The 11472-nt window shown below is 48.4% G+C and overlaps 1 protein-coding gene across 1 annotated transcript; it reads right to left on the reverse strand.

Moving 5' to 3' along the window:
• Positions 1 to 4633: 4633 nt before the first annotated feature.
• Positions 4634 to 6587, reverse strand: FAM181B (family with sequence similarity 181 member B). Its single transcript, XM_030461814.1, has 2 exons — positions 6099 to 6587; positions 4634 to 5978 (listed from the first exon to the last, which is right to left on the reverse strand). The coding sequence occupies exons 1-2, from the start codon at positions 6552 to 6554 to the stop codon at positions 5466 to 5468; spliced, it is 969 nt and encodes a 322-aa protein (XP_030317674.1). The 5' UTR covers positions 6555 to 6587; the 3' UTR covers positions 4634 to 5465.
• Positions 6588 to 11472: the final 4885 nt, after the last annotated feature.

Genomic DNA, 11472 nt, shown 5'->3' on the forward strand with positions numbered 1-11472 from the left:
CTCTCCTCTGCCACCATCTCAGGTCCAGAAGCCTGTCTCTGGCAGAATTCTTTACATTTGAAGAGTGTCTTGGCAACATCAAATTAAAAATGACTGAGTTTTCACCACTGTGGAGGCACACAAAGCAGAGGGCCTGTAGCTTTTATAAAACTGAACAAAAATGTTGGTAACAATCATGCTCAGCTTCTACACAAGAAACAGAAAGCAGCCTCTATTCCCTGTCTGCTGCTAATAAAGTGATGTTACTGTTGCCCAGGATCTCAGGTTCAACCCACTCCCAGGCTGCAGCAGACTGGTTTGGCTGAGCTGAGGCATTCCCAGGCTGAGCAGGATGGATTCCTGTTCACTTCCAACCAGCCTTGAAGATGGGCTTGATCACAGCCTGCAGTTAGGGAAGCACTGGTGCAGCTCCCTGAAGTCCACACAGCAAAGGGAGGGATGGCACCTATGGCAGGGAGGCAGCAAAGGGGACAGTCACCTCTTCATCTGGCACAGCAGGATTTGCCAGAATTTGTTCAGCAGAGCCCACAGACTGAATAACAATTAGCTGCTCAGGCTGGGGCAGCCTAAAATGCCTGGCAGGAGACACCCTAACACAGGACACCAGAGCACCAGAACTGTTACTGCAGAGCTTGAATCCTCCCTCCATTACTATGGAACAATCTGTATTTTTTTTTTTATGTGCCAAACGTTGTCAGGACCTAATGTCAGGACCTGGAGGGTCTTAGCCTGCAGTTTTAGCTGCCTCAGGTGGTAGAGGGTGGTAGATTTCAGAAATAAAAAATTATTCCCCCACCTCAGAGAAGGAGCAGTGAAAGAGTGTTTGGGAAGCGCTGCATATTTCCCAAATCCTGCGATGATCAATTCAAGCAATGAAAAACTTCTGTCATGGGCAGCAATGCAGTGATGCTGAGTCTGTCACCTCTGGACAACTGGAGGTCTGTGGACTACAATGAAAATAACCACAAAAAATATAAGGCTTGGACAGTACCTTTCCATTCAACGTGGAGGGGGTCCAAAAAACATAAAAGGCTAAAAACCTCCAGATTAGTGAAGTAGTTATCTGCCAGTGAGGGAGGGCACTCACCAAGGATAAGGTGAGGTATCAAAAACACAAAATATAAATTCCCCCCTCACCTTTCATAGTATCACCTTTCCGCACTCTTTTGCCAGACTTTATCCACACAGATTTTGGCGAGAGGACACCACTAAAATCCACTCTTATTTTCAGTCTTTTATGAAAATATGTTACAAAAACCATCAGATTTCCAGCATTTAGCAATCGTATAAAGTGAGACATGGATCTATTGCAGAGAAGGCAGGCTGCAGTCTCTTTGGTTGACATAAAACTATGCTAAAAGCATTCACAACTCCCATTTCACGTAGTCACATCCGTACACTTGAACTCCTCAAATTTCCTAACTGCTTGTATGTCACTATGGAGTTACTCCACCACCTGTTTTTTTGCCAATAACTATAGAATGACTTTAAGCTTTTGCACTGTTGCCAAAAGTAATTTATTCAAAAAGTCAGGGAAAAAAAAAAAAAAAAAAAAAAAAAAAAAAAAAAAAAAGTTGATGATAAACTTCTGTGTCTTTTTGTCTTTTTACTAACATTGTTTGAACAACTGGGCAAACTCATCAAAGATGACTTATCATCAATGGCCAGGCTCTATTAGAGCAAACCCAGGCTCAGGTCACTAAATAATTAGCCAGCCTGTTTCAAAAGCCCACCCAAGAAAATAAAGAAATTGTTCTGCTTTCTTGAAGTGGCTTTGGGAAAGACACAGACCATTTATGTCACAAAATATTGAGATGCAGTAATAATTATTCATGGTAAACCCTTTGTTATTCTTCAGTAAAGAATCATTAAGGAAAGATTCCCCTAATTATAAAGATAACAAAAAATTCCTGTTATCCCCCTTTATCATTCTTGTGTATAAAAAAGTGCATGCTTTTCCACTAAAATCTTCAGTAAAATCAGAAAATACATGTAAAATACACCAGCAGCAAAATAGAATTTAGTATATCTGAGGAACTCAGTACAGGCTTTGTAAAATGAAATGTTTTGATAGTCTGACCTTGATCCAACCAAAGAGAACCCACTTCCATTCAAAGGGACACACTTGTTTTAAGACAGAAAAGCTAAAAAGGCTCAGCTTCAGTTCTTAGGGAAAGACTCTTGTAAAAGTGCACCAGATAAATCAAAATATCTTGCTCGATTACAAAAGGTTTATTCTTACAGCTGCCTAAAATGATGCTCTTCAGTGTTTCAGTGGAGAAAACAATTTCCCAAGGGTGTTTCTGAGGGAGACTCTGATGTGACACTTTCAGTGCCTGCACTATTCAAGCTGGGGGAAACAAATGCAACAAAAAGAGCCCACACATGCACAAAGGAGATAAAAGCTGCAGCCCAGCTCGATGCTACCCTTGCTCTGGTGGCTGTGCCCTCGCCTCCTTCGCAGCCCACAGAGGAGCTTCAGCACTCCTCAGGAGCTGCACAGAACTTCTTTGTCTGGCCTCTGCTGTGGGAAAACCAGCTGGGATCAACCCAGCCATTGTTAGCTCCTTTCCAGCCTTATCAGACTTCCCATACCAGGTACTCCTCAAATGCATCCTTTGGCAGAAATGCAGCAGGACTTCAAAGAAGATCAATGATAATTTCTTTTTCCCTTATTATTTTTTCAGAGTAAGCTCCTGTAAACTCAAAGTCTCCCTTTAAGAAACTATTACAGAATAGAGGTTAAGCTGAAGCAGCACCTACAGCTACTGCTAAACTCCTGGAACCTGACCCCAGCTTCTTGAAGGCACACGAAGAACCCTCCTAACTCAGCAGCCTCTGAAGCTGACAAGGCCAGCTTTATACCAACCCAGCTCTGCTGACACCTGTAGAACCACTTCTCCAACTGGTTTTAGACCAGATCTAACCCAAGAAGGCTGCTGATGCTCCACTTCTGAGCACCACAGGTTATCTTCTATAAAGGAGCAGAGCACCCAGCAAGTGAAAGCCATCTGCAGGTCAGATTGGTGGCCCTTCAGAGCTACTCGGAATAGAAAGGTGAGACTTGTGGGCAACCAAACCCTTCAGGTTTCCAATGGCTACATAGCATATCCCAGAATCTGTTCCTGAAGACCTCTGCTAGACTTTTTTCTAGCAAAATCTCACTGAAGTCTACAAGATAGCTGACAGACAGGTGGCTCTATGGTCTTCAGGATTAGATCCCTGACCAATACACATTTGCATCTGACCTTGTGAAATAAATAAATTGCTCAGTGAAATACTAAGCAAAACCAAAAAATGTTTTCTTCCCTTAGCAGAGACCATTGCAATATCAGTTTCCCCTTCATTTGCTCATCCTGATGGAAGTGCAGACCTCAGGCACACAGCTCTATTGAGAAGGCTGGGCAAGAAGACTGACATCAAGCATCATCAAGCTGAAATATTCCAAGCAGCTGCCAATAGATTCTACACACTCACACGCTTGAAGCAGCTGCTCAAGCAAAAAAAAAAAAAAACCCAAAACACACCTCTCACACCAAAATAACCCCCTAGTTGGTCTTCTCTGGATAACCTGTCACTTTGTGCAAGCTCCACTTGGACTCAGTGGCACCACTTGCAACTGCAAACTCACACTCTTTGCTGGGAGGTTTTCCAAAAGTGGAGGTGGCAGGGCTGGGTGCACAGAGAGGACATTGTCCCATCTCTGAAACCAGAAGAGAGACAGGATTAACTTCATTTGTTGCCACCTTGGCTGAACTTCCAACCCATTGTTCCTCAGATATGGTCTCGTGAAGCTCAGTTTAATAAACTACAACCAAATTATACTTGAGAAGTTAATTTCCTTAAGGGAGTTCAACTACTGGGACACTGGATTGTTGTGGACATTCATCCATCATGGCTCTTCTCCGTACAACTTGTGGAGATAATTGGACAGTTTTGTCTGTCTTGGACAGTTTTTGGGAGGAAAGAGGCAGCATAAGTTACAGCTCTTGCTCGTTTGAAAGTAAAATTAATCCAATTTCCGACACAAATTACCTCACAGTTTATTTCCACACATCCCAACATCTTAAGCCCAAATCTCTGACAAGTTAAATGTGGGCTGATGAATGAAGAAAACTGTTTTCACCTTTCACGTTATCTTTTAAAAGGCAGAAGGCAGAAGGATTTGCCACCACCGAAGGTAAAACCTCAGGCTGATCCATAGGTAGATCCTATTTCAAAAACAAATAATCCACTTGGGGGCTGGCAGGGAGCCAGACTGAGGGATTGCCTTTAAGGACTCACATCTCAATAGGAAACCTCTGAGTATTTTGATCTGTTTTCATAACTGTAACAATGTTCATCCCTTGGCTTTGTAGCATATTATCGTTCCTTTCTTTCTAGTAAGAAAACAGCCGGTACAAATGAAGGCAAAACAAGCACAGGGCTCTGTGGATAAAATACAGCATTTCAAAAGATTTAGGAAAGACAAAAAAACCCCACTGCCTGTCTTAACTCCTGACAAGAAAGCATTACAGAGGATGGAGGCACGGTGAAAGCCCCTGGAACGCTGCATTTCAACAGCAGTAACAACCACAGGTCTTAGCTCTATTGTGTAGCTTTATTTTTACAGGACCTATCATAGACTCTTTTACATAACTTAAATGATTATCAAATAATCTCCCGTACACAATGAGACTGAGGGCGTTGCTTGCCGAGCTTTGACACATTCCTGGAAGGAATCCAATGGTCTGTAGGACTCACATAGCCACGGTGGCTACAGTACATTTCTGTCCCGAACTTAAGCCATCAATCAACTTACGGACCGCTGTAAATTGCTGTTTGCAAGATCCTGCAAGACACTGTTAAACTTCAGGACGCTAAGTTTTGGTAGCAGCCTTTTAAATTTTTTTCCCCCCCTCGATTTTGTGTCCTCGGCTGCGCATCCCTCAGCACCTGCGATGCAGCCGAGCCTGGGAAAAAAAATAACTTCACTGCAAGGACTGGCCGAGTTTTACCTCTAGACCGAAATCACTTACAAGTGGTCAGGGCTCTCTTCAAGAAGAGCAGCTCCCGTCGCAAGATCGCTTAAGACAGGGACACCGATCCGTGGCTGCCGACAGCAGGACAGAGCCTGACCCCGAAAGAAGGGTAAGGAAAGGGGGTCACCGGCCGCTAGAAAAACACCTGAAGGAACCCAGTATTTCATATTTTATTTGCAGCGTCTCCCAAACCGCTGGAGGAGGCGACTTGCAGAGCTCACAGCTGAACCCTGCAGGGGCCGTGGCCGTGGTTTGTGGTGGGAAGGGGACACGAGTGGTGGGGAGAGCAGAGCCTCCAGCCCCACGCGTGCGCGATGGGGGGGTCCCCACCCCTCCCCGAGCGTCCGGCGGGTTCCGGCGGGTGGTCTCTTCCCCCCCACACCTCATTTCATTGTCCCAAGCGGGGCGGGCTGGGGCGGTGGGGGTGAGCCCCCGATCGCGGCCCTACAGGCCGGGGTAAGCGTTGCGCTGGAAGCCGGCGCTGTAGTCGTAGGGCACCTGCGGCGGGGGCAGCGGGCACTCAGGGAAGAAGGGGGCGAACCCCGCCGGGAGCTGCCCGCCGGTTTCCTCGCTGCCTCCGCCGGAACCCGGGTCCCCGCCGCCGGGGTAGAGCGGCCGCAGCCCCTCGGACGGAGCCTTCTTGGGCGGGCTGCAGGGCCCGGCCGGGCTCCAGGGCGGTTCGGGGTAGAGCAGCCCGCCCAACAGCGGATGGTGGGCCGCGGGCAGAGGCAGAGGCGCTTCGTAGAGGCCGTGCTCCAAGCCCAGCTCGGCGGGCAATCGAGCGGCGCCGGGGAAGGCGTCCGGCGGGGCGGGATGCTCGGGCAGCAGCGCGCCGTACTCCGGGCCCAGCAGCTCGAAGAACTCGGCCGCCTCCGCCCCGCCTGTCCCGCCGCCCTTCTCCAGCTCCTTAGCTCCCGGCGGAGGTGGCCCGCGGCCCGCGGCGGAGGGCAGCGCCGGCTCCGTGAAGAAGGAGGGTGGCAGGTTGCGGTCCCGCAGAGGTACCTTCCGCGGGCCGCCCGCCGCCCCCCCGCCGCCTCCCGCCCCGCCGCCCGCCGCCTCGCCGCCGCCTCCCGCCGCTCCCCGGCCCTGCTGCAGGGAGCCGAAGAGGGCGGCCAGGCTCTTGCTCTGGAGGCTGCTGGCCGCCTGCGAAGCCTCCCGGCGCGGCGGGGGCTTGGCGGGGCAAGCGGCGGGCGGGGAGGAGGCGGCGGCGGCGGGCGGTGGAGGAGCGGGCGGCGGCGGGGAGGCGGCGGCGATGATGCCGGTGCAGCGCTTGATCTGCTTCTGCAGGTACTTCCGATGGTTCACCTTCCGCTTGGACTTCACCGGCTTGTCCAGAGCCAGCTTGATGTTGCTGGAGGCCGAGTCGATGAAGCTCAGCAGGTCCCTGGTGGCTTCTTTAAAGTCCCCCGCCTCGCCCCCGCCGCTGCCCTCGTAGCCCTTCTCCAGGTCGGCATAGCCCAGGAGGCCGCCGGCGGCGGGGAAGCAGAAGGAGAGGAGGTGGTGGGGGCTGAGCAGCGCGGCTGGCACGGCCATGGCCGGCGGCGGGGCGCCGCCGCCCCGAGCTCCGCGGGGCTCCGCAAGGCTGCGCGGGGCGGACGGCGACGGCGGGGAAAAGGCGGCGGGCGGGGGAGGAGGAGGGCTCAGGAACGGGGCTGGCCACGACCCTCCCCGCCTCCCCGCAGGGCGCCCGGAGGCAGGGCCGGGCCGGCTGCACCACCCCCAACCCCCGGAGGGTTCAGCGACGGAGGGGAGGGACGAGCATCGCCTCCTCGGGCGGGTACACAGCGCCTGAGCCGAGTACGCGGACACCCTGGGCAGATGCACACACCCCCGGCACAGGTATGCACACATCGGGACGCGTACTCACCCCTGGTACAGGTAGACAGACTCCCCGGGACGAATACACACTCCTGGGGGAGATCCACAGCCCCTTGGGGCAGATATAGAGCCCCGGGAGAGGTACACATATCCCCGGGACAGGTACACACACCCCCGGGACAGGTACACATATCCCCGGGACAGATCCTCTTTCCTTGCTGAAGTTGACTAAAGAAAAGAAGGCACAGAAAAGAATTTAACAAAGGAATTTTCTGCAATTCTAATTTTTGGCATCCCTCTAGATGGGGTGACACACCACAGGTACAGGTACACAGCCCTGAGAAAGGTGCACAGCCCCCACGGGTCAGGTATCCACACCTGCCAGAGCCAGATAGAGAGACATGTCCTAATGAGGGACACACAGCAACCCTGGACCAGGCATACAGCATCCCCCGGATCTGATCCCTGTGACCCCCATCACTGGCATGAAGCCTCCCCAGCACTGCCTTCAGCTCCTGCAGCTGCTCAGCTGGCACAAAATGTGTTCCTCTGCCTGAGACCTGTCCCCGAGGGGCTCTGGATCCCCTGCATGGCCCTAGGTACAAGGGCACAGAGACTAAATTAATTTGCAGTGGGCTTTTTTTTTCAAGTTCATTATTACACACGTTACCTGACATTGTATATTACCTGTTGGGTCAAGTCCGGAGAAATTCCAGCTCTGTGATCCACTAGAGATTTTCAGTGGCTGGGCTGCAGTCAGTTAAAAGTGAAGATTTTTACTTGTACGTGTTTAGTGAAGCAGTGGTGTAAACCTTCCATATGGAAGGTAGAAAAATTGATGAAGTGGCTACTGAAAGAACTGCTAACAGCTCCTGAAGAACTGTCATGTCTTTTCTGGAGGAAAGGTATTTGGTTGATTCTCCTTTAGCAAACTGTTACATTGATGCAGAACAACTTCAACCCTTTGAGGTCCACATTTATTTTCAGTGATTTTTACATGTCCAAATATGAATAAACATGCATATCTGATTTTTACTGAAATAAAGTGAGTTTTCTTGGTCTGCACTGAGTCATTAAAAGTGCATCAGCTTCATATTGAAAGGAAAAAAGAGAAAGCAAAACTTTGCAGAAGGTAAGGGAACCATGCTCCTAAGACTATTTAATGGTAAAAAACAAAACAAACAAACAAACAAAAAAACCATGAACAGCTAAATTCACCTAACTATGGTTTTAAAGATGAAAACAACATTTCATGTACAAAATGCTGGTTTTTTTAGTCTGTCACCTGCATCTCAACAGAGTCCCAGCAGCAGGCATAGCCTTGCCATCCCAGGCATAGCCCTGGGTCTGGTGCTGGTGCATTTCGACTGGGTCCCCTTGCAAAACCTGGTCTGCTAGAACCTCCCAGAGGCTCTTATTTGGGGAGTTGCTTTCAGTGCAACTGTGTAATTGAAACAACAACAACAAAAAAGAAATACTGGTGTGCAGAGGAGAACCATGGGAAACATATCTCTCCATATCAAACTAAGTGTGTACACATTGGAGGTGGATTTAAACTACTTAGCTCAAGGACTCCTGACATGGATTCATGGATTAGCTATCTGAGCTTTCACCCTGCAGTCCTGTCTAGCCCTATCAAGCTTTGCAACCTGCTCCAAGCTCCCTTATAGATGGGGGAAATGTAAAGAACAACATATATATATCTCCTGTTTGCTCCACTGGATAGCTTTGTGTCCACTTTGAGGCCACTTCAAACTGGGTCTAGACACTGGGGATCACTTTCACTGGTTTGGGACCATTTCTTATCTGAGAATGGTGAAATGACTGTGTAATAGAGGAAAAACTAAGTTGTCCTCAAGTTAGTATCTGCTTCAGCACTACAGCAGCATTATTTCATAGCCTGGCTAAAGGAGATTCCCAATGAGTCTGGGTGGTATTATATGCAGAGTGGCTAAATATCCGGTGGCTTAGAGGGAAAAAAAAAAACAAACCAAAAAAATCCCCTGAAAGCTCTGGCTTCTCTTCTGTAAGGCTGAATTCATTCAATTAAACAGCTTTGAGAGTTCAGCTACGGTTTAGCAGGAGACTTTATTACCTTCTAAAATTGCAGAGTATTAAAACAATTGTCAGGCATGCAAAGCAAAGTTTGCATTCAGTTGTGCTAGGCAGCCAAATTTACATATTCTCACCCAGATCTGCAGATTTAAAAAGCCTTCATAATTGCATTAAACATGCTTATTCTCTGTGTTCTTTCAAGCAGAGCTGATTACCCCAAGTTGGGCAATGCCTGGAGGGAAATTTGCTAAGCCACATGATGTCAACAACTTGCAAAGAAACTCAATTTTTCCAAGGAAATGGCAGTTTGGTTATTCCTGCAAAATGTCTCTCTTTCCCAGCAGCTCTACAAGCCAACACTTGTCTTCTGGCTGTACTCTTTCAGGGTGATGATGCTCAGCCCAAGCAGGGTGGCTCTCACACCCCACCAGTAATCTACCTCGGCTCTTTGGCAAAGTCTGATGTCTGGGAAGTGCTGGGATTAGATCCACAAAATAACCCCAACCCCAGGCAAATCCTTGAACCACAAGTCTTAGTCCCCACTCCACTCTCCCCCCACCCCAAACTTCCATCCCGTGTGCTGACCCCCATCCTGGAGGACAGTGTTCAGTGCTCACTAAGGGGCTTCAGGGGCTCTACTGCTATTTTCTTACACACATTGTGTAGGAAATTTGTTCAATTTTCATTATTTTCTTGCTCATTACAGGTAGCAGCATCACAGCCTGCTTTGGGGTTTAAACCAGGGCTCTCCAGAACAATGCCCCTGGCATCAAGCTTGGCTTTTTTAGAGGGAACCACAGCAGTCACACTGCAAATGGAACACGCCGTGCTCCCTAATGCTTTATAGAGGCCACAAATTGAGTGTCTAGCCACATGATCAAGCCCTTCAGAAGATCAATTTGTTATTTTTACAGATCAAGCAACCCAGAAAGGAGAGAGCAGCTTACGCAAACAGGAAAGCCTTGCACAGTGAGGACCGTGTTAAGGTGCCAGCACTTTTGTGGAGCAGCTCCTTACTGGAGGCACTTGCAGAAGCTGAATCCACCCTCCTGATGCTTGCAGGACTGCCTGTCCCAGTGTCCAACACCAGCACGAATCCTCTGCAATGCAGGGACAGGGTCCAAAGTAATCATCTCATGCTGTGCCCCATTACTAAAAGAGGGTAAATTCAGGCTGATATGAGAAAGCAAATTTTTACCATGAAGGTGGTGAAACACTGGCACAGGTTGCCCAGAGAGGTTGTAGATGCCCCATCCCTGGAGACTTTCAAGGTCAGGTTGAACGGGGCTCTGAGTGAACTGATCTAGGTGAAGATGTCCCTGCTCACTGCAGGAGGGTTAGACTAGATGAGCATTAAAGGTCCCTTCCAACCCAAACCATTCTATGATTCTCTGACCACTAGCAAAACCTTCCCCTGGGGAAGGCAAATCAAATCCAGCACTGAGCCCAGCCCTCACAATTCACAACACCCCTTTTCCTTTCACTGCAGCATCGGGAAGGCAGCATGAAAATAAGAAAATTGCTACAAGAGGGAAAGGAGGATTTTTTTCTTTCCCTGGCCAGTTGTATGGCCCATATGGTTATCAAGTTATGGGAAAATCTGGCTGCCCAAACAGGTGTCACCACTCCCAACCTACAGTCTCATTTCCTGATCGCGCCTTAATCGGCGAGTAGGTTGTGAAAGTTGATTTCTTGCACATTCTTATATCAGTGGGAATTTCTGCCCTTCCCTGACAAGTATTATAGGCAGCCTTTGACATACAGCCCTACAGGACCTAAATAGGCTGCTATTCTTTCCCTACGCTGAAAGGGAGCTTTGTGCCAGGGATTCATTAAACTGCACTGCACAGCCCTTCATAAATGGGCTCAATAATGAACAGTCGATTTAACTGGAAAAGCTGCTGGAGCTGTTAAATTAAAGGGAAATAAAGTGCACTTCAGGCTCAGTCTGCCAGAAGAAAATGTTGACCTAAAAAAAAAAAAAATCTTCATTTTAGTGAATCTCTTGCAAACAAGCTAAAATCTTCAGGAAGTTTATGTTCACAGCAGGGAGGGAGGAATTTTCAAACATACCATTTTTCTTCCCCACTCATAAAGAAAGAAAAATTGTCAATAAAATATCCAATAAAATCAGAAGGAGAGATGGAAGACACATTCTGCCTAAGCCAAAATTAAGCTGCTTAACCTAAATTTAGTAAATATACATAGACATTGTTGTGGATTGTGTGGCTTATGTAGCTACAGCCCTCACCTGCCTTAAATCACTACAGACCCCTTCAAATTATGCACATTCATAAGTGTGCATATGCAGGGTTCCTTCCCTTACTCTCTTGGCTTCTTACAGATTCTCTATTAGTCAAATTAAATTATTAGTGGACACAGGACTGCAGACTTGGAAACCTGAAAAAAAAACCCCACAGTTTTTGTCTTACAGCCTTTGGATGCTGTTGTCTCAGTTTCCCTTCTCTTTTAATCTCAGTGTGTGTTTCATGTTTTTCTGGGATGTATTCCCCTCCAGAAGCCTCCCCTTCTGGTGGCTCTGCTGGCACTGGTAAGCGGGTGATGTTTTTGCAAGCAC

Source organism: Calypte anna, chromosome 1, assembly GCF_003957555.1.
Source record: "Calypte anna isolate BGI_N300 chromosome 1, bCalAnn1_v1.p, whole genome shotgun sequence".
NCBI lineage: Eukaryota > Metazoa > Chordata > Aves > Apodiformes > Trochilidae > Calypte > Calypte anna.